General features: G+C 37.9%; 2 protein-coding genes across 2 annotated transcripts in view; one reads left to right on the top strand and one right to left on the bottom strand.

Annotated features, from left to right (window-relative positions):
- Nucleotides 1-14,354, bottom strand: part of b4galt5 (UDP-Gal:betaGlcNAc beta 1,4- galactosyltransferase, polypeptide 5) — a 44,220-nt gene extending 29,866 nt beyond the window's left edge. The window contains exon 1 of the mRNA XM_038271482.1: nucleotides 13,728-14,354. Coding sequence (XP_038127410.1) covers nucleotides 13,728-13,836 — 109 coding nt within the window. The 5' untranslated portion in view covers nucleotides 13,837-14,354. The remainder of the gene's footprint in view (nucleotides 1-13,727) is intronic.
- Nucleotides 14,355-16,630: 2,276 nt separating this feature from the next.
- slc9a8 (solute carrier family 9 member 8) overlaps nucleotides 16,631-18,530 on the top strand; it is a 36,547-nt gene continuing 34,647 nt past the window's right edge. Inside the window, exon 1 of the mRNA XM_038271483.1 lies at nucleotides 16,631-16,944. Coding sequence (XP_038127411.1) covers nucleotides 16,751-16,944 — 194 coding nt within the window. The 5' untranslated portion in view covers nucleotides 16,631-16,750. The remainder of the gene's footprint in view (nucleotides 16,945-18,530) is intronic.

Genomic DNA, 18,530 nt, shown 5'->3' with positions numbered 1-18,530 from the left:
AAAGCTGCAAACGTTGCCAACATAGTTCAAGCATAAACCAAACAAACACAGAGCAGCAGAAAAAGGTTTATCAAATTCTATCGAGGTTCAAATGGTCTACTAATAAGTCGGCTCAAATAACAGATACCAATGTTGAGGATAGTCTGGCTAGCTAACAGCTGCCAATGAGGATGGAAATATCAGACTTTGCTGCTTTGTAGACCCATTTTTTGCACCAAAGAGAACAAAATCCAACATGGCTTGGCAAACGTTTTGAGATTTTGTTGCATTTCTACAGTTGGTGCACACACAAAAAAAAAATATCCAGATGACTGAACCCACTTTGAGTTTTGAGGTGTATTTTCCTGCTAAAAAAAAAAAAAACACAATTTTTTCCCAACAAATGTAAAAGCAAATACAGCCAACCACCTCTCTAGATTACAACAGTAGAACATAGCAGCTCAACAACTGGAGCATTGAGTGACGAGCATCCAGAACACCCAACGTTAAAGTTGATGTGTTCAACTCCTTTTAAAACGGGGTTTGGTTTTGGATGAAGCATTAGACAGATTAAAAGTGAACAGGATAAATCTATACTGGACATTTTGAAATTGAAAACTTAAGAGATTTAATCAAGCTTTCTTTGGAAAAAACAAAATTTATTTTATTTTATGGAGTTTTTATCTTCAACAGATGTTTTTCTCCAAATTACAGATAAAATAGTTTCAAAAATAAAACAAGAATGCATTAAATAAAAACAAGAGTCTGCTTATCCTAATGCAGCTATTTAGATTTCAGAGAGGTAAAAACATTTCCATAGCACTCATCTTTGCTTCTATGTAGGCCACTGAGTAAACTAGGAACTAAACTGTACAACGGCATGCATGTGTGAAAACATTGGGAACTAGCTGGTACACCAGGTGGAGTATTATACAGGCAAATGCAGGCTTTAAGGGGATTATTTTTGCTCTGTTCCGACTAAAAAAGGTGCAGTGGACTCTTGCTCTATCAATGTTTAACCAAATTCCTTTGTGAATAGAACGCTCAGGGTCACATGACCGCGCATTGTGTGCATGCATTTGGGAAAGCTGAGCTGCAGCATCACAGCAGAGCAATTTACAAAAGCAGAAAGGGGTCTAGACGGAAGCAGAAGTAACCATTTTGACATGTTTATTTAAATAACGGAGGCCAGGGCTGTCCGAAGCAGTCGCTGGTATAACACAGAGCAAATCAAACATTGCTCCGTGTTATTTATACATATTGTGGGGGGGCTGCTGTGCAGATGTGTGCAAGAAAAGGAAAAGCTCATCTTTGGGGGTAGGGGGGTGGAATCTGCTGCCAGCTACATCATCATGAGAACAAGGATGGCATGTTTCTGCAGTTGCATAAAACGGAGTCAGTCCTTACTGGGAACACGTCCTGAGGGAACCATGGCAACTGCAGAGAAAATGTCAAACAGCAGACCTAAAGCTGTCAAGCCAAAGTAACAGAGCCAGCATCCAGCTTTCTGTATTAACACTTGTATTTTTCTTTGGCTGTACATTACTTTACTGATTTTGTGTTTTGAGGGAATCGGTCTGAACCAGCATAAGAAAAAAGTCTCTAATCTATTGAAATTGGTTTAGGGAAGTTGACTGAATCAAGCTTAATGGATGGATTGATTTAGCCGAAGCAGACGGCAGGAAGACGGAGTAATGATAGGACTAAACAGGACCCTCAGAGCTTGAGATAGAGGAAGATTAAGATTACAGAAACACAGACAGGGAAGTGGCAGAACCACAAAGTGCAGAAGCAGGGCCACAAACAGCAGCGCATGTCATCCACTGACACTCACTAGCACATTAAAGCAGACACTCTCTCACCACTGCACTGCACAGAGACAGACACTGCCATTACCACAGACATGTGGATCTGACTCTTCCCTCTACTTAACTCTATGAAAACTGCCAACAATGCAATAAATTCTGATCCCAGTGAAAGTTGTGAGGAACACCAAGTTTACTCCACTCAGCATGTTGAGTCATTTAGTAACATAACGGCGAGTAAAAAGTCAAAGAAGGCAGGTGGTTTTATTTTGACACCACTGACCTTTGTTTGTAGTAGGCAGACATGAAATGGGTAGGGATTGACGTTCAGCAAAGGTGTGAGGGTTTCAGGACTGAACCGTGTTGACATGGTCGTACTTTACCTCTACATGCCGTACCAAGGTAGGCAGATTCAATTAAAAGAGTGACACAAAAGGCTTTTCATCTTCTTTAAAATGTACATTAGCAGCAATAATCAGTGATACAGGTCTGTCTCATGTAAACGCACTTAGCTACCCTTTAATAAACACCATCAATGCCCGTAAAGCCTTAAAATGCAGATAATAAATATTCTTTGGAATCTTAACAACACTCTTCTTTTCTGTTGTCTCTCAAGGTTTACTTTTTAAACAAATTAGGATTCAAATTCTCCTGAGGGGAGGTGACCATCCTCATGGTTACATTGGAAAAGGACAGGAAGTGGCTGAACAAATAACAATATGTAGAAGTGAGTGCAGCCTCGTGTTTTCTGGCACAGGTGCAGCGAAATGTTAATGGCAGAAAACAGAGTCCCCCCCCACGCCACCCTGCTCCCCTGGCATCTACTGCTACACTCTGCTGATTAATCCACTTACAGTTGTGTTCGAAATAATAGCAGTGCCTCAACAGCAGCAAGAAAATCACTTGTTTTATTAACATTTCAAACTCTATACCCCAGATAAGTTTCTGGGGGGTAAAATAAAGGTATAGAAAACCAACAAACCCAACAGGACAGCCATGCATACTGTGGATTCTGTGAAATTGAATGATTAACTGAAAAGGGTGTGTTCAAAAAAATAGCAGTGGTGAGTTCAATTAGAGAGGGCATCAATTAGGGAGGGTATTCTGGGAAAAAAGGGTGTTAACAGGTGATCCGTATTTAAGGATCAAGACAACTGGCATGCTGGCTGTGCATTTGTCCTGAAAAAACAAGGAAAATGGGTTGTTCAAGACACTGTTCTGAAGATGAGCGTTTCCTAATAAAAAAATTGATTAAAGAAGGGAAAACATACAAAGAGGTGCAGAAAATCATTGGCTGTTCAGCTAAAATGATCTCAAATGCCCTGAAATGGGAGCAAAAAACTGAAAAACGAGGAAGAAAAAGAAAGACAACCCCTCGAATGGACAGAAGAATAGCCAAACTGGCGAAGACTCAGCCAATGATGGGATCCAAGAGGATCAAGCAAGACCTTCAGTTGACAGTGAGTACTGTGACAATCAGAAGACGTCTTACTGAGGTTAACCTTCCAGCAAGAAGCCCCCGCAAAGTCCCACTGCTGAGAAAAAGACATGTGCAGAAGCGTTTACAATTTGCCAAAGAGCACATTGACTGGCCTGAAAAGAAATGGCATAATATCTTGTGGACAGATGAAAGCAAGATTGTTCTTTTTGGGTCTAAGGGTCACAGGCAGTATGTCAGACGCCCTGCAAACACAGAATTCAAGCCACAGTACTCACTGAAGACCATTAAGCATGGTGGTGCAAGCATCATGATATGGGGATGTTTTTCATACTATGGTGTTGGTCCGATTCACCGCATACAAGGGATCATGGATCAGTTCCAGTACATCAGGATCCTGGAAGAGGTCATGCTGCCATATGCTGAGGAGGAAATGCCTTTGAGGTGGACCTTTCAACAGGATAATGACCCCAAACACACCAGCAAGCGAGCAAAAGCATGGTTCCAGATGAACAAGATTCAACTGATGGAGTGGCCAGCACAATCCCCGGACCTTAATCCCATTGAAAACTTGTGGGCTGACATAAAAAGTGCAGTGCATGAGGCAAAACCAAGAAACGCTGAGGAATTGTGGAATACAGTGCAATTATCCTGGGCTGCAATACCTGTGGAACGATGCCAGAAGTTGGTTGACTCCATGCACCACAGATGTGAAGCAGTCATCAGAAACCGTGGTTTTGCAACAAAATATTAGTTTAGGATACTCAGCTAGGTTCACTTATCAAGAATTTCTTTGTTTGTACAGTACATTTTTGAGTTTCCAAGGAAAGATGGCAACACTGCTATTCTTTTGAACATGCCATTTCTTACTTTATTTGAAATATTATTATTATTATTTAAGTTTTGATGACTTTGCGCAATTGTTTTGCTTTGGAATAGAATGTACTGTGTCCCCAATGTATCTGTGTTCATTAAAGTACAATTTCTTTGAAGAATTTTGACATTTACTCATTTTTCTAAAGGCACTGCTATTATTTCGAACACAACTGTATGTAGACGGGAGAGGGAGGCCTGAGAAAACATTCAACTTTCAATTATCTTACTATATTAAAGTGTATTTGAGTGAAAAGACATTAAAATGAGCAGAACTCAGTCCTGTTCCTGCTGTTGGGTCGTCAGAGCCAGAACGTAAATTGCAGCACGTCAACTTTTTAGTTTGCTAAATCAATATTTTTTGTATTAGCTTTCCATGTCGGCAGATGCTGTTGCAAACGATATCATCAGCTCAGTCGTTGCCAGGCTACAAACACAATAACGGCACACGACCTCTAGAGATTTTTACCGCACCTACCACTCTGCTACAGTTGCAACTTTCCAACGGCTTCTCAGCTGCTTCAAAAAAACAGGAAAGGAGATCCTTGGATTTATTTATTCCAGAAAATTTTAAGATACAAACTGTTTAGTTCAATATTTTACTTTAATAAGGATAAAATGACATACCCACAACAGCAGCGAAACAGTTTTAATCTTTCTCCAAACCTAATATAAAAAAATATAGCAATGCTTTGTAGATCAATAAAGCACTATCCAATCAAATGAAACTACAGTATTTTCTTCATTATACATCAATTGTAAATAATATATAAAAGTCCTGAACAACATATCACAAAAAAAGGCTTGAGCTATCCCTTATCTTAGCTATCAATAATTCCAGCGATCACTTTTAGGCATCAATTAACGTGAATACAGATATTCCATGAATTACATACCTCAAAAACATTCATTGTGTAATAACATTTAAATGCATTGTAAATACTGAAAAGTTCAGGTATTCTTTATGAAGTATATTTACAGACAAAGAAGGTTTTTCATCTTAAATGCAAGATTACATGTTATCAAAGGTGTAACAATAAATTAATCCAAAAATGTCATAATTTATGATCCAATTAGTCAAAGCAAAACAAAAACATTAATCCATATGGTCATTTTTAGGATTATTTAGATATTCACAAAGCATGTGACCATCATGAAGTCTATTATATGTTATTCTATATGAATGCTGATTTTGATTTTAACGTTTGATGTCTTTAAGAGCTTAAAAATAAAATGTTTAAATCCTTTTTTGACTTGAGATGTTAGTAATTATATTAGATGGGGAAAATTACATCACATTATTTTGTTTACAGACGTGTAAACAAAGATGAATGGAAAGTGTATCCTGACATACAAAAAGAAAAAAACAAAAACAAAACATCCCATTCAAACGATTTGAACCCCAAAGATGCATTTATTTGCAATGAAGCAACAAGTTCATGCTCTGCATGTTAGTAATATACACAAAATGAAAAGAAAAAGAGAAAGCTTCCTGGAGAGGTGGCGAAACGTCTTCAAATCTTGAAAACCAAGTCCAGTGGATATTTTTTTGAATTTTTACGGAAAGAAAAGAAAAATCATGCTTTTAGCTGAGAGTAACCCACTTAAAGCATTATCAAAACTGTAAAAAATACATAAACATTTTGTATTTAAGACGAAATGAACTGAAAAAGGAATTTAGGTAAAAAAACCATTTTTTGTCGGTTGCCAAAATGGGAAACTTTTAGGTTCACTTGGTTAAATTTAATAAAAAGGTCATTTTTCAGGAACCTTTTGCTATCTGATTATTAATCAGGAAAAAAAGAAAAAAAAAACGTCGACAGATTAATCGATTTGCAAAATAATCGTTACTTGCAGCCCTTGTTTTAAATATATATACATGTAATTTTATGGTGATAAACTATCTATTGAAAATGTGTTATTTCTAATTAAAATGGTGGTGCCACATTTGAAAGAAAAATGCATTTGTTGGTTAAGTAGCTTAATCTAATGTGGATATTGCACCAAAAAATAGCAATGAATACGTAGATAAACAAATAATCTTCTCCATCAATGTCAAACTCCTTCAGGCGGATGCAATATGGGAATATGCAGTTTGACAATTACCTTCTGTTCCTCATAGACTAAATCCTGGCCTAAAATAGGATGACCTGCCTGCAATCTTTTCCTCCACCCTAATGAACATTGGTGGGATTAGCTTGAATCAACGACGAACACGACCACATTGGCTGACTGGTCCAAAAACTGTTGAAGAACAGGATGCCATCCCAAAGCGGGTGGCCAGCATGAGGGGCAGCTGCATGTCTACACCGTTTCATTACACATGAGTCAAAATACCACAACGTCTTCTTTCCCAGAAGAGAGAAGTCTTATAAACCAAACCCATCAAAAGTAATCTATACTTAGGGCTATGTGGCTGTTAATTTTTTATGGGTGTAACCCCAATACTCAACAGTAAAAAGAACATGATTTCCTTACACATATAGCACTGTTTCAAAGGGTAGAAACCAAGTTTCTAATTCTGAAATATGTATTGAGGAGAAAAAAAAAAACATCCAGCAAAAATGTATATCCTTATACTTTGTGTCCCTATGTTAAAGCAGCAGGAAAAGTTGAGAGAAAAAAATGAAGATGTTCTGGATAGCACATAACCTGTACCTCCATGCAACGAAGTTCAACAGCAGCAGACAAAGTGAGTTTTTTCATTAAAAGCATTTCGTTTAACTGCAGCCATTCATTTACAGTACCCAACATGAAAAGATATGGATGCTGTATATCTATTAAATTACCCGAAGACCCATCATCAGCTCAACATTCACAAACATTGATGCATGTTTTCCTCTGACATCAGGCTATAGTCGTTTCTTTTTTTCTTTTTTTTTTGTTTATACAATGAACGTGACAGAACTTAGATCCAAATACAGAGTAAATGCAAATACGCCGATGATGACGCACTGTTAATTAAATTACAGGCTTGCATTTTTGCACGGTTGTGAAATGAAATTACTTCTCATCTGGCTGGCTTCTGAGGCGAGTAAGCACTTGCTCTCATCGCGGTCACCTGTTCTCAGGAAAGGATGAGTAGGTGTGATTACGGCAGCCACCAATGCAATGCTGTTACGGTTCTGCATGCCACACACACACACACAGTCCACCACACTTAAAAAACAAAGCTTGCACCACTTTTAACACAGTGCGGTGTTGCATGTTGAGTAAAGGGGATAAGTTTGTCTGAAGATTCGTTGCAAAACTCTTCGCTGTGAGACAGCTATGCACAATTCACTGTAGCAACTTTAAACACGCGGTGAAATCTGATAATGCTTACCAACTTTGCGCAGCTATTGCTTCAGCACTGAAGCAACACCTAAAACACCATTAAGACCTTGAAATTTTGGCAGTCACACGTCTTAAAGAATCCGTTACTCTTACAAGGCAAGAGTTGTCGGCAACACAGATAGATACAAACCAAACAAGGGGAAGAGACCAGTCTTTTGTGACAAAGCAGGAGCACCTGTTCTCTTGTCTTTGTTGCACCCTCTCTGGATCTGCTGTTGTATATGTTAGTGTGTGTGTGTGTTTATCTGCATTCAAACCTATAAATAGGGGAAACGTCTTCCCAAGTGCTCACTCCAGTGGGATCCTCTCATGTTTTAATTAAATAAACTGCAGCAATAAGGCCCAGCTGTGCCCTGCATCCCTAGCCGACATTCGTCAGCATCAATGCTCAGGGGCGACATACGCTCTAAAGGCCGGGGCGATGGTGCATTTGAATACGTGAGGACGTAGGCAGATGGCAAAGAGAAACAGAGAGATGGATCCGGCATTAAAACTAGGGCAATGTGCACAGAGGCCACCTGGGTATCAAAGGATGCCCTGTTCAGGTGTTCTGGATGGGTTTCCCTATGTGCAAACCAGCAGCTTAATTCCTTTCATCACTCTCCTCATTTCATCTTTTCTTTTGTTTTAATCATTTATTATTCCAATCCCTAATTTGGGAGGGGGGGTTAAAATAAAGTATATTTGTACACACTTTTTTTTTTTTTTGACCCGGAAATAAGCAGAATGCATTATCAAGCTGCTTAAAACAAACATCGCCTGGTTTATTTTTCCAAACTTTAATGCTTGGTTAACCTGAAGCTAACATATCCTGAATGAATGGATTCTGTTTTCTGGAGTGACGGTGAATAAAACAGGGGTGAGCTTTTTCAAACATGCCGTGGTGCAAAGCCACACATTTCTACTCTTCACAACAGTATTTTTTGTTGTTGTTTTTTATTTCTGATGCAGCTAAAAAATGAATCCAACTTTGAGCATGGGCAGTGTGTGTTGCTGTGAATGTAAAGGTGCATAGGGCTGTAAGGGTTGTTTTTCTGGCTTTTCTGCAGAGGCTGGTTTAGAAAGAAGATGAAATTCTTCGGTTTAGGAGTTTTAGACGCGAAAAAACAAATGTTTTCCTTTCCCATTTGTTGTATTTGAATATAAAATTTTAAATAAAGCAGCTAAGAGACCTATTAAAAGTCTTAAATATAATAAAATCTAACCAAAATAAAAAATGTTAATGCTTTCGGTGCACAACACTGAGAAGTCACATTGCTGCATATGGCTAGAGCAAACAAACTGAAATAGCCAGATACAATGTTTGGGTTGCAACTATATATTGTACTTGAACAAACAAAAATGTTTAATCATCTTCTTAGGCTGTAAGTAGCAATCACTGAGCAGAGAGATTTGGGATAGGTCCAGTTGAACCAGTTAGCCTCACCCTAGCTCCACTTGTACAACAAACACCAATATAAAAAAAAAGGGGGAGGAACATATCCAAGGTAGGTTATTAGTTTGTAGCAGAGCAAGGCAAGTTGTCACGTGGTAGAGACCAAGTTTTTACAACAAAACTCCTGATTTGGTTATGTCCAGGTCAGAAAAGTAAGTCAATGGGTCCGTTTATGCACTTTATAGAGCCCTAAATGTGTGTCACAAGGGATTTACATAGCTGCTGCTCTGGTCTTTTGACAAATAGAGGTGGCAAGTATTCACACTAACAAACATTTATCACAACTAGAGTATCGTCAGACAAATAGTTTAACTTAAATCTCTCAGGCTGATCTTTGCCTTTTCTACTGTGTCTGAGTTTTATTCCTTAGGTGAAAATTCTGCAAAAATAAATGATAATCCCTTTACCAAAAAAAAGAAAAAGAAAACGACCACCCTGAATTTTAAATTTGACAATCTTACAGTTACCCTTATTCTTGTCATCAAGTGTAAGTTATTATTTAAACACCTAGAATCTGGGTGTGCTCTATGCAAAATGAATTTAGTTTTGATGCATTTAAAATCTGTGTATGCTGGAAAGAAAATGCACCTTTATTCTTTTATAATGATATGCTTGCAAATCCATGCATGTCTGCAGGTTGTGTGGGGTTATGGGCTACCTGCTTTTTTTGCATACAGGCTGGTTAACCATGAGGACAAGTGGTCTTTACAGATGCATTTTAGCCCCATATGTGAACAGGTTTAAAAGAAGTAATAGGTCAGTTCCTCTGTGTGGTTTTTTTATTGTTTTATTGCTTTTTTGGTTTTTGCAACTTTCAAAGTTACCATTCTTTTGCTATTACTTCCTTAATTCTTACTTGCAACACAAGCTCATTAACCCCTAATTTTACTTGAGAATTAACATCAACACAACTTCCTTTCCAACACTCTTATGATTTCCTAGCTAAGCAGCTGCTTAAAAAAAAAAAACACTTAAAAAGCAGTAATGATTGACAGAAGAAAAAAAAAGAAAAAGAAAACTCTGCTTCTTTCCTGGGTATCATGCATATTTAATGGGACTAGTGCTGCTGGTCCTTGTTCCGTTTTTAAACTAACCATCCAGTAAGGCATGTGTCCATTAAAGCCCCACAACGGTCAACACCCTTGGGATGAATACGGCCCTACTGCAGCTTTCAGTCAGACAACATCGACTCACATGCTGGAAAACCAGCCAGTAACTAAAAAGGATTATCTTATGTCATTTCTCAAATTATTTTTAATATACTTGTCACATTTTGCCTAATAACTGCTTTCACTTACTCTGACTTAATGCCATTCATGGAGCTTTTATTTAATAATTAATTGATAAGACTAAGTTGTCCTTAGCCTGTAAAAAGCAGAAACCAGTAGAAAGCCACTCAGATGAGTAACAGATACATTTCTTATTCTAAAAGGGCTAAATGTAATACAACTTAGAGATGCACCAATTAGACTTTTTCTAGAAGATACCAATTTTCTTTCAGGTCTTAATATTTATGATCTTCTTAACATGCAGCGATCAATCAATAGTTTGAAAGAAAGCAGCCTCGCCGCCAATGCAAAAAGAATGTAGCCATGCAATAAAAGTTCGCTGAACTGAATAAAGGACCATTTTTGAGAGCTCATTTTCAAGCAAGAAAAACTAAATCATTGTGAAGGAAATATGGAATTCTTTTACACTTAATGTTTAAATATAAAATAACACTATAAAGGTGGTAGGTTTGTGATTTAAAATTAATTTGCTGATTATTTTACAGTAATATAATTTGACTTTTCCTTGCTCAGGTGTCAAAAAAGATTGGGTGAAGGGGCGAGCAAAAACTTTCATTTAAGTCAAAGAGGAGCCCAAGAAAAGGTTTGGGATCATAAGCCACTATTTTTGTCTTAAACAAGCAAGATAACCCTTTTAAATTGATGTGTTTGGCTAAGACTCAAAGACGGATTCATGAGCAGTAAGTAAGAATAATGGTCAAATTCCCTACCTGAACTGGCATTTAAAATAGAAACTATCTGATCTCTAGGTGCAAGTTAATGCATAATAAAGGGAGTTACGCTGTAAATTCATCATACATGTTACCGTCCAACACATTTTGATGACGCAGATAAATGACTAAAGAGCATGGGATGTGTAAGTAATGTATGATTAAACGTGTTTCTGAGAGTAATCTTTATTAATTATAAATATCAGATAGAGTTTACCTACCACAGCTTCAGCTTAAAGATAACTTGAATGAAAGGAAATATACCTCAACTTTTTGTGTGGTCTGTTTCACGGCGACTATAATGAAACTGTATTTTGACGGTCCTCCATCTTCAGAAAACAAAAGTAGTAATAATGAGACATACAGACTCAAAGCCAGAGTATTTGTTCCTTTATACTACCTTTTCTGAACTCACTGATAGAGATGTTGAAAGGGGGAAAGAAGAACATGACAACTGAAACATCTCAAATCATTTATGATCTTTGCCATGGGAAGGGTATTGATTGATGTGTCAGAACGTGTAATAAAACATGTTGAATAAAACTCCATCTAGATCTGTATCTGCAGGTATAACACGGGATGAAAACGGGCCCAATGTTAAGGTTGTTACTTGTTTGGAGTTATCTGTATATTATTAAGATGCCAAATCCCACTTAAAAAATGCCTGAGCTTTAGTTGCACAAGAACCCTAACACATCGTCTGAAATCACTACAGATCACTGCTAGGATCACTCCTTTAGTTAGCTTCAGATTACTGACTTTAACCTGGTCACTCACCGGCTAATGCAGCGTTAAAGTACCGGCTGGTACAAACAACTCTGCCTGATAAATGCTTTGCTGACTATCACTGTTAGGAAGGGTGGAGTAATGACTTTAAAACTATTTAATCTGGTTTATCTTCTAGCTTGCAATGTTAAGGCTATTAATTTGTAGTTGATCTGTGGTGAAATCTTTTATTTACTCATGTGAATAAGTTTTGTGACTATTTTCATTTTGAGCTGATCTCTATCCACCAGGAAACTCTTTCAATTTTCAGCCTATATAAAATATAAAGTAATAATGAATAAAATCATTTCTGAAACAAATTCATGAGCCCAACTCTCACTGAGATTTGAAGAAAGTTCAGTGAAGCAATGATTCAGAATGAAATAAAAGCCAGACTTGCATCAAACGGCCTCATTTCCCTTGATTGGATCTGATCTGTGATGGCAGGTAGATCACAGCAGGAAAGGGTTTCTTCACATTTCCATTACATCAAGGCTAAAAACTCCCACCCATTTCAGACACTGACATTAGACAGTTCTTTAAAAAAAACTGAATTGGCAAATAAAACTTCAATAAATCATATCAACTGAAGTAGAAAGCCTAACAGACTCCTCTCTAATGAAAACCTTTATTTTCGTATTTGTAATTGAATGTTTAAACTTTTCCACTGGTCATCCGGCAAAACTACATAAATCACTGTATGCTAATAAAATTTTAGGCTCCCTTTTCAACGCTGCAATACTTTAAAACTTACTTCTTGTCTCCAATACATACTTTGCAGGTGGTTTTCTTCACAGACACTCCCATGTGTGTCTTACATATTTCTATGATTGAATTCACCTGATTCAGATAAATGCAGTTTAGCAAAAGCCATCTAAAAATCAGGTGTGCTTAAGCACAGAAGCATCTAAATAATAATAATAAAAAAAAATAAATCACTGTACTATTCTTAAGCAAAACAATAAGGAAAAATGTATCTTGCAGTCTTCCACAATCCATAACTCCTATTGTTTTTCCATTGTTTATCTATCATTAGCCGAATTATGCCTCCCTTGATTACATTTGGCCTGGCTGGTGTGTTTCCTGGACGGGGCCACCCTTTACAGCTGCTTTTTGTATCTCTGCTTCTGTCTCCTTGAACACCAGTCGGCCCTGGCAGATGGCCGCTCACACTGATCCTGGTTCTGCTGGAGATTTCTTCCTGTTAAAAGGGAGTTTTCCCTCTCCACTGTCGCTACAAGCATGCTTAGTGTGAGGGATTGCATTTAAGTCAATGAATCGATAAAACCAACCAGCAGAAAACTTTGAATCAGTTTGACCGTATGATCTGGTTAACTGTAAAGTGCCTTGAGATGATGTGCGTTGTGAATTGGTGCTATAGAAATAAACTGAATTTAATTGAATTTTCTAGCAAGCAAGCATGGTTGGGATTATGCATCTACCTGGTGAGAGGAGTGGAAAATGCTGTGCACTGGAGTGTTTAAAAAGGAGAATGGGCAAATGACTGGAGGTGACTAAGGTGACTTATGGTCCAAAGGGTAGATAGAGAGACTAACAAGGAAGCACAGGAGAAGAAAAGATACATTAATGAATTAATCATAGGAAATTCTGGACATGTGATATTACACAACTGCATGTGACTAACAGCCAGCATCATGATGTAAGGAACGCATTGCTAGGTTCACAAACCCTTCAAGAAAATGCCCTCAAAATGACACCTTGAGTACGTCAGTGGGGTGGAGGATGCTGATTATTAAATGGCTACTTAAATCTGTCTAAAAATCACGACCAAGATACAGCCTTTTTTCTTTTTTATTGCGGTCTCTAGGCTTTAGGCCACTGTAAGAGCTGTGATCACAACCAAAAGGCCCTAGCAACATCAGGCAGATTATAATAGCCATGATCATCAGCCGTTATTATGACGGCCAGGTACATGGATATTATGGGATCAGCATCCAGCCGGCTGATGATACCCAGCCTGAGCGGAGGCGCGTGGCCCAACTGTCACACATGACCTAACGGCCCATACAAACATCCTCAGCCTCCTCCTGTCGGTGGGCTAATTGGGAACAAAACCATCCATTCGATGGGACTTACCGATTCCGGGGGCGGAGTAGATGAAATAGAGTACCGAGGTGGAGAGTGAAAAAAGGAATAAAAGCCCAAGGAATGACCTTCTCCGGAAACGCAAATGTGTCGGCATCATACAGGCAGCGCAAGAAGCACAAAAAAGCACGTTTTTTTTTTTTTGCTTTTTTTTTTTTCCTGTATCCCCCAAAGATGGCAAAAGCAGCCCCGATGTGTCCAGATGCCTGAGCCAGTGAGTCTGCAGACGGTCTGGGCCAAATGAGTCAAATGAAGGGGTAGGTCTGCGGCAGCAGATGAACAGGCGACGAGGAAGTCAGTCTATTTCCGCGGCAAAAAACAAGGATGGGAACATTCAGCCGAGACTCTAGAGGTCCATTTCTGAGGAGAAGGTGAAGGTTTGGTTTCGTGATATTTCCGATGGAAGAAAAAAAAATGGCCAGCGAAGATTTCGCGGGTGTAAGGGGGGAAAGGCTGGTGGGTTTAACGCAAGACCATCGTTTCGGTTCCACACCTCGTCGCAGACGGTGTTTGTGTCGCTTTATGTTTCTGCTGCCAAGCCTGCTCGCCTGCCTGCCCTGCCCTATGAATGGAGCGGTCCCTCCGCAGAGAGAAAAAAGAGCAATACCTCAAGTGGGCGTTAACGCGGAGGCTCCGGATCTTACTCAGCGCCAAATACGTAGCGCGTAAAACGACGTGATTTGACAACGTTCGGAAAAAAAAAAAGAAAAAAAAAAATCTTCTTCACCTCAACATTTTTAGAAAGTTTACTGCTTTTTATTATTATTATAAGTATTATTTTTTATTTAATATGTTTAATATTTTTTTTATAATATTTTTTTGTTATTTTTTTATTCTATATATTAAAAAATTATTCTATAAAATAAATTAAAAAATCGTCATCTAGCTATTCGCCTGAGCAAATAATTTACGTTTTATCCGACTTAATTAGCAAAAAAAAAAATTATTATTTTTTTTATTCTATAAAATACATAAATAAATAAAATATATATATTAAAATATATTAAAGAAGAAAACTTAATGGTGATGCTATGGTTATAAGCGAGCTATTCGCCTGAGCAAAAATGATAAGGGTCTCATAAATGATAAATAATTTACGTTTTATCCGACTTAATAAAATAAAAATGTTTTATGTATTTATTTTTTTATTAATTTTATTTTTTTACTTTATTTTTTATTATATATATATATATATATATATATATATATATATATATATATATATATATATATATATATATACACACAAATAAACATGATTTGTGTACAATTTGGGAAGAAAAACAATAAACACTTATTTTAATGAAATAAATATTGCTAGCAACCCATGTCCTGCATCAGTTTTCATTTTATCACATAAATACACACAAATGGTGTCTAGTGGTTTTTGTGGGGCTTTTCCATTTACTTCCATTCTTTTCTACAGCCTAACTGTGACCCTTCCCCTAATCATAAGCATTACAGGTTCATACCTAACCATAACCCCACAATTCCCAGCTTAGTCCTAAACATGACCCCTGACCCCAAAAAAGCAATTCCCCATGTCGGGCCCAGCCATCAGGCCCCATAAGGAGCAGCTGATCCCCACAACATGAAAACGAGAACAGCAGAGAAGATCATCGGGGCTCCTCTTCCTTCCATTAAAGACATTTCATCTCAGCGCTGCCTGTCCCGAGCCCGAAACATTATCAATGACCCCTCACATCCCCACCATGGACTGTTCTCCCTTCTGCCCTCTGGGAAGAGGCTTCATAGCATTCGATGCAGGTTCAGCCGATTCTGAAACAGCTTCTTCCCCACTGCCATTAGATTGTTGAACTGTTGAAAAAACTAGATCTTTTCACAGACTCTGCATCACACTGTCAACACCAAACCAAAAATCTGCATATTTACACCATATGCTCTGAACTTCCATATCAATGCATTTTTTTTTTGCACCATAGTTTTTTCTCCCACACTGTTTACATTTAAACACTGCTGCACTTAAAGAAATGGAAATTTCATGAGAGGTGTACAAAACCAAATTTAGTTTTGTATACAGTCTGTGTATACAAAATTACGATAAAAGTTGTTTAAGTTTCTAAGTCTAAGTCCCTGAAAAAACCCTAGATTTGTTATGTTTTTTCTACTTTTATTTAATTTATTTTTTTTTACTTTTTCTGCACCCATTCACAACACATTTCATGTGTCTGTATGTCTGTCTGTCTGTCTGTATATCTATTTTTTTGTTCAGTATGAGTTACATGTAGGCCTAAATTATATATCTTTGCCTGCCTTTAACATAACATAACCCAATGAGGTTTTAGATTATTTATTTATTGGATGTGTTTGTTCTGCTTTGAAAGCAATTCATCAATAAAAGTGGTATAAAGACCAATGCCTTGAAATGATATGCAAGATAATAGCTTACCCAGGGAGCCACAAATAGGCTTATAAAGAAGCCCGAAGAAGGAACAAATAAGTGAAAGAGCTAATATATATATATAAATTGTGTCTTGGAAGCATATACACACAGATACACGAAGAAAAACAACAACAAAAAACAAAACAAAAAACAAAACAATACACACAGCTTATACAGCCTAAGATCGTAAGATCAGAAAGTGCCTTAAGTGATACATGGTAAAGCCAGAAAACTTGGGTTATTTATTAGACGCAGGCATTTGGAAGCGGAAGGCTGACGGTGCAGCGCAATGCCTCATGGGAAATTGAGTTATTAGTACTTTAACTCAACTTTAACTCGTTCAGATATTTTCAGGGTCTAATATCAACTACAAATAAAGATCATTTACAAATTTAGTTAAACAAAATGGTAATCAATCATGTCTTCTTTTCCGAGTCGGTTTATTTCTAATAAATTAAAAATCTGACAAGACTACAACTCCCAGCGAATGCTTTACCAGGAAGTAAGGGCTCCTGTGACGTCAACAGATATACGAAGCAGCAGATATGAATCCCTTAGTCTTTATTAATGTAACACATTATCATTAGATCTAAAGGACTTTTAGTTGAGGATGAGATACATCAAGTTTAAAGTCTTTTCGTGGTTCTTGTTACTTTTCATCTTGAATCTGTGCGTGTCAGAGGGACAGGATAAGGCTAACTCCTGGGACCTTCACAAGAGAGACAACAGGCAGGAGAATAAGGATGACCAAAACAAGCAGACAAACAGAGAAACAGCAGAAAATACGGAGAAGCACTCTCTCAGGTTATTCGATTAATTCATTTTTATGTTGTCGAAAGCAACTTACGTGGCAAGAGCTTTTTCTTGTCCTGTTTAAATTAGTCCCTTTTTCGACTTAAACGTATAATTTTCACATTACAGGTGCTGGTCATAAAATTAGAATATCATGAAAAAGTAGATTGATTTCAGTAATTCCATTTAAAAAGTGAAACTTGTATATTATATTCATACATTACATACAAACTCATATATTTCAGATGTTTATTTTGTTTAATTTTGATGATTACAAATGACAACAAATGAAAATCTCAAATTCATCATATCAGAAAATTAGAATATTACTGAAGACCAATAAAAACAAAGGATTTATAGAAATGTTGGCCAACTGAAAAGTATGAACATGAAAAGTATGAGCATGTACAGCACTCAGTATTTAGTTGGGCCTCCTTTGGCCTGTATTACTGCAGCAATGCGGCGTGGCATGGAGTCGATCAGTCTGTGGCACTGCTCAGGTGCTATGATAGCCCAGGTTGCTCTAATAGTGGCTTTTAGCTCTTCTGAATTGTTGGGTCTGGTGTATTGCATCTTCTTCTTCACAATACCCCATAGATTTTCTATGGGGTTAAGGTCAGGAGAGTTTGCTGGCCAATTAAGAACAGGGATACCATGGTCCTTCAACCAGGTACTGGTAGCTTTGGCACTGTGTGCAGGTGCCAAGTCCTGTTGGAAAATGAAATCTGCATCTCCAAAAAGTTGGTCAGCTGCAGGAAGCATGAAGTGCTCTAAAACTTCCTGGTATGTGGCTGCGTTGACCCTGGACCTCAGAAAACACAATGGACCAACACCAGCAGATGACATGGCACCCCAAACCATCACTGACTGTGGAAACTTTACACTGGACTTCAAGCAACGTGGATGAAGTGCCTCTCTTCTTTTCCTCCAGACTCTGGGACCTTGATTTCCAAAGGAAATGCAAAATTTACTTTCATCAGAGAACATGACTTTGGACCACTCACCAGCAGTCCAGTCCTGTTTCTCTTTAGCCCAGGCAAGACGCTTCTGACGCTGTCTGTGGTTCAAGAGTGGCTTGACACAAGGAATGCGACAGCAGAAACCCATGTCTTTCATACGTCTGTGTGTGGTGGTTCTTGAAGCACTCACTCCAGCTGCATTCCACTCTTTGTGAATCTCCCCCACATTTTTGAATGGGTTTTGTTTCACAATCCTCTCCAGGGTGCGGTTATCTCTCTTGCTTGTACACTTTTTTCGACCACATCTTTTCCTTCCCTTCGCCTCTCTATTAATGTGCTTGGACACTGAGCTCTGTGAACAGCCAGCCTCTTTGGCGATGACCTTTTGTGTCTTGCCCTCCTTGTGCAAGGTGTCGATGGTCGTCTTTTGGATAACTGTCAAGTCAGCAGTCTTCCCCATGATTGTGTAGCCTATAGAACTAGACTGAAAGACCATTTAAAGGCTTTTGCAGGTGGTTTGAGTTAATTAGCTGATTAGAGTGTGGCACCAGGGGCCATCAATTTTGAACCTTTTCACAATATTCTAATTTTCTGATATGATGAATTTGAGATTTTCATTTGTTGTCATTTGTAATCATC

This window comes from Cyprinodon tularosa, unplaced genomic scaffold (genome assembly GCF_016077235.1).
Source record: "Cyprinodon tularosa strain WSP-4 unplaced genomic scaffold, ASM1607723v1 ctg8, whole genome shotgun sequence".
Taxonomy (NCBI): domain Eukaryota; kingdom Metazoa; phylum Chordata; class Actinopteri; order Cyprinodontiformes; family Cyprinodontidae; genus Cyprinodon; species Cyprinodon tularosa.
The sequence above is the reverse complement of the archived record's forward strand: the minus strand, read 5'-3'. Positions and strand labels throughout refer to the sequence as shown.